This window comes from Strongylocentrotus purpuratus, unplaced genomic scaffold (genome assembly GCF_000002235.5).
Source record: "Strongylocentrotus purpuratus isolate Spur 01 unplaced genomic scaffold, Spur_5.0 spur5_scaffold_9, whole genome shotgun sequence".
NCBI classification, from domain to species: domain Eukaryota; kingdom Metazoa; phylum Echinodermata; class Echinoidea; order Camarodonta; family Strongylocentrotidae; genus Strongylocentrotus; species Strongylocentrotus purpuratus.
The window spans coordinates 34033051-34037550 of record NW_022145615.1 but is presented as its reverse complement, the minus strand read 5'-3'; the positions used below and the strand labels follow the sequence as shown (position 1 = coordinate 34037550).

At 37.2% G+C, this 4500-nt stretch overlaps 1 protein-coding gene across 1 annotated transcript; it reads left to right on the top strand.

The window, feature by feature from the left end:
* The first annotated feature begins 414 nt into the window (after window positions 1-414).
* Window positions 415-3794, top strand: LOC579408 (carbohydrate sulfotransferase 10). Its single transcript, XM_779527.4, has 3 exons — window positions 415-845; window positions 1929-1996; window positions 2877-3794. Exons 1-3 carry the CDS (start codon window positions 749-751, stop codon window positions 3702-3704), a joined length of 993 nt encoding a protein of 330 aa, XP_784620.2. The 5' UTR covers window positions 415-748; the 3' UTR covers window positions 3705-3794.
* The last annotated feature ends 706 nt before the right edge of the window (window positions 3795-4500 follow it).

The following is a 4500-nucleotide window of genomic DNA, read 5'->3' as shown; positions in this document are numbered from 1 at the left end:
CCGATGATATTACAATGATATAGAGTCCATATACAAAAGAGGTAATAGATGAATGAATTAATTAACTACATTAATTATAGATTAATAAGAATTACTTTGAAATACATCTACAAAGCTATACAGATGAAAATACCTTTTGCTTTACACTTTGATTCTACAATACGAGTACTGAAGCGAAACTATGTATTCAATTCTGATAACGGTCTAATTTGACTGTGTGTTAAGAACATGCTCAAGAAAAGCTAAATTCCATTACTTCCAAACCCATAACGACTGAGATGTTCATCATCAACTGGCATAAGGTAGGTTGGAAACTATAGACTGCATAGAGTAAGTGCTTGTAGACTAATTATTAATACACACTCTACTGTTTGCTCAGCTCTGTTAGCAACAAGACGGGTAAATAAAACTTTGATTAAAGCCCATGGAAACATGTACACTGTAGGTCTTCTTCTTCTTCTAGTAATCTTTAACGGTCCATGCAGCCTAAAGATTTCATGAAGCGGTGCGAGGAAATCAATGCATGCGTGAGTAGTCCCTGGAAGTTCTCTGGACTGCGTGAATTTTACATACCTGGAAGGCTTTTCCATTCTGGGATAGAGCGTTGGACAAAATAATGCAAGCTCTTCTATGTTGCTTCTATCTTGGTGCATCTGGAGGACCATGTCATAGTGTATAGTTCTCCTTGGTTTATGCCGTCTTCGTGAATTTGAAGCACCGTTGCAGAGATCTAGTTATCCTCCATTCGATGGGTTCTAGGAAGAAGACTATCTCCGCCATCATCGGTTTGGTTATCTTCTTAACAATTCTCCATCTCCTTTTCGTAACTTATGATCATCCATTAGGTAAGTGCATTAATCTCCCGTGGAGGGGGCAGTCAGAATATACTGATGTACACAACCATGCATTAGTATCCACACGTTTTAAATAATTTATTTTTTAGACCTAAACGATAAATATCCATTGGTCAAAACCACACCCTTTTCGAATTTTTCTGCGCTTTTTCGCGACAAATTAACCTTAACAAATGATTTTAGTAACTTATAATAATTCTTGTAACTAATTATCGATAACGAGTTTTATGCCACACGAAATGATTGAATTTGAAATAATTGAAAAATAAAACATTCAATCAATCCGTGCGGGATAGGCCCCACTTTATGAATTGAATTTCAATAATTCGTGATAAATCTTGAAACTTATTTTGAAGAAAAAAAAATCGAATTCATTCTTTAGCAATGAAAAGAATGCTGTTTTGTATTTCTTAGTTTAAGCACTGGACCTCTAAGATTTATGAGAATAATTATGTCGTACACAATAATTGGTTGAAGAAAAACAAAATCGAATTATCCCCGAAATAATATTCTTGGAAAAAAAAGGGTCACCATTTTTACTGGATGTTACCCCCCCCCCCCCCCTACTCCCCGATAAAAAATACTAATAAGTGTAGTCACATAGAAAAATGTCGTTTTCGTTACCCGCTGACTAGGACTTAGCATTTACTTGATTATATTTCCAGTATCATTTCTATTAAAAAATACTTGTTCTTACCGCTCAAATCTTGCCCCTTTATTATCATAAATATTATATGCAGTTACACATTTACAGCAGGGACATGATTGGTTACAGTTACACATTAGCTGCCAGTTATTTTGTTGCCGTCAGTTTTCAACCTCTTTTCTCTAAATTCATTCTCCCTTGAATTCATTTTCGTTCCCTTTCTTCTGCTATTCTTCTGTTTCTTTCTTATATTCGCCGTGTTTAGGATTTCCGCCTTCTTCCTTTCGTTAAATTTGTATTTCTATTAATAATGCTTATGTTATTATGTAGGCCTATGTACACATTCTGTTAATTGAGTATTTTTTTTAATGGATACATAATAACGGAAGTAAATAAATGTTATTATCACTTTCATGTGTCCTGTTTAGTTTGGTTCGAGTTACATCTTGGTTCACCGGAGAGGAGACATGATCAGACGACCAATGAAGCCAAGAATGTAAGTAGAGTCTACTGTGTCCCATTTGCTCGCCAAAATAAGAAAAGGTTCAAATCAAACGACATTTGTAAGACAATACTAATTTAGAACTTCTTAAAACGGCAGGGCTTGAAAATGGCTTTTAGTGGGAAAATAACGACCATTTAGTACTTGTCGAATATTTGATTTTGGCCAATAGAAATGTCAGTAATTTCTGTTTTTCTCCTAAGCACAACTCAAAACATATTTTAGATAGCATGTTATCATAAAGGTCCTCTAAGAGAAGAAAAAGAAAAGGTCCTTCTGAGTCATACATTAGGGAAAAATGCAATTTTAATCACTTTGTGTGTTGAAACAAATGGGAAATTTGTCGGGCACTGCGTCACGGTGACATTACTGATTCAGCTAAGTTGAATTACCCATTATGTATAGTGATTACATCATTCAAACATTCCTTCATAAATCTCTTTTTCTTTAATAATAATAATAATAATAATAATAATAATAATAGTGGGTTCTTGTATAGCGCTCATGTCTATCAGACTTGACACTCCTGACGCTCCCGATTATTACCTTGGCTTTAGCCGGGGCTCTAGCATTTCAAGGAATTAATTCCTGCTAGGTACCCATTAAATCACCTGGGTTGAGTGTGGCAAATGTAGATCAATGTCTTGCCAAAGGACATTAGTGATTAGTGCCGCGGCGGGACTCGAACCGCGGACCTTGTGATCCACAGTCCGGCGACCACGACACCTGTAAATTAAGTACATCGCAATACGTAATAAATTGTTTGATTTCATAGTTACTGTACTGTATATTAGCTCCATTGTTTAATTTTGAAACATAATCAAAATCGGAATTGTTTTTCTTTTCTCTTTTCTGACATGACTTAACAACAAAGTGGTCACAAGTTCAACAAATTCAGATGGCAAGAAGAGAGCGTTTGAGACAAGGATGTGCTGCCGTGGGATACAAGCAACGCTTCGTCATTCAGAACCTAGACCGTAGCACTCTGAAGAAGTTCTCTCGAATCCATGTAATTCCTGAACTCAAAGCAATCTATTGCCCCATCCCCAAGGTGGCTTCGACGTCTTGGAGACGATTGCTCCTGAGAGCGACGAAGAACGATGCATCTGAACCAGTCGTTCACAGTAAGCGCGTATTTCCCAAGCTGTCATCGTTCCCATTGCAGGATGCGCGGAGAATCTTAAAGACGTACACAACGTTCTTTTTCGTTCGCAATCCATACTCCAGAGTCCTCTCTGCGTACAAGAATAAACTGCTCAGTGAGGATATTAAAGTACGGGAAGAGCTTGAGAGATGGTACAAGCAGCACGATCCTCAAGAGGTGAAAAACATGAATTCTTCGGATCACTTCACATTTAAACAATTTGTCAAGCACTATATAGAATCAGATGCCAAAAATCCGCATTGGGAAGACATGATGGAACTTTGTTATCCTTGCGAGATCGACTACGATTTCATTGGCCACCTCGAGACGCTCAAAGACGACTCGGATTACCTGATAGACCTACTGAACATACCAGATGGAGTGATTTTTCCAAATGAAGTGAAACCACAAACTAACAGCTCTCAGGGAGATACTCTTCAGATGTTCTACTCACAATTAGCCAACGGACAATACAGAGATCTTTCTTTCAGTCAGGGGCTTGCCAGGGATGCCCTCCTATTCGGTTATGACACCCCCGAGAGTATCAAACGTGTCTAAGCCAATTCTTTACCGATCCATCTTTAAAGATAAGACCAGTAGTCATGCGATTGCATTGTGAAAGAAACGGTGTGGAATCGATCAGAAAAGGTTGATCATATAGCATTATAAGTTTTGGTGTGTACTGCAAGGTTCTGGAATCATCAAAATGATAAGAAATTTGGCCCAGTCTTGGTAAAGTTACAAGCACTGTACACAGGAAATGTATATGGGACTACACGTACATGTGGCATACAAATCCGTCCCGATTTTTATGATGTTACATGCCATATAATTTAAAATATTAAGGCATTATTTTGAAGAGCCTTGCTTTTCAGTGAACATTTTTTATCTGATGTTCTTCCACACTTGCATAATACAATGATAACACTCACATTTTATTTTTTCACCCCTTCCCAGAACTCAACCTTCTCTTTAAACGCCCTATGTGATATGTTTCTAAATTCCAGATGGGACTCTGTCACCTCTCCAGGTACGATGCCATTGAGAAAAAAGACGTTGCTCATCTATTTCACCGATACGAGTTTCTATTTCTTATGAGTGTCTGCTTAAATTTTGTTGTTTAAGAAAGTTGATATTTCTATACCCCGTTTGAACTGTAAACGAATCAAATTTAATCCTGATACAATCCGAAAGAATAATCATGTCTAGTTTTACAAATCTTTGACAATCATTCATAAAGCTGTCTCTGCAGTGTTACTGTAAACATGGCCCCTCCTAAAGATAATATAAGCGTTAATCTCGAGAAACTCAATCAGTACCTGCTTGTAACGTCGTGTAAATAATACATTATTAG

Coding starts and splice junctions, on each gene's coding strand:
- LOC579408 (XM_779527.4), top strand. CDS start 749: ATGGGTTCTAGGAAGAAGACTATCTCCGCCATCATCGGTTTGGTTATC. Junction 846..1,928: donor AACTTATGATCATCCATTAG/GTAAGTGCATTA, acceptor TGTCCTGTTTAG/TTTGGTTCGAGTTACATCTT. Junction 1,997..2,876: donor CGACCAATGAAGCCAAGAAT/GTAAGTAGAGTC, acceptor TTAACAACAAAG/TGGTCACAAGTTCAACAAAT.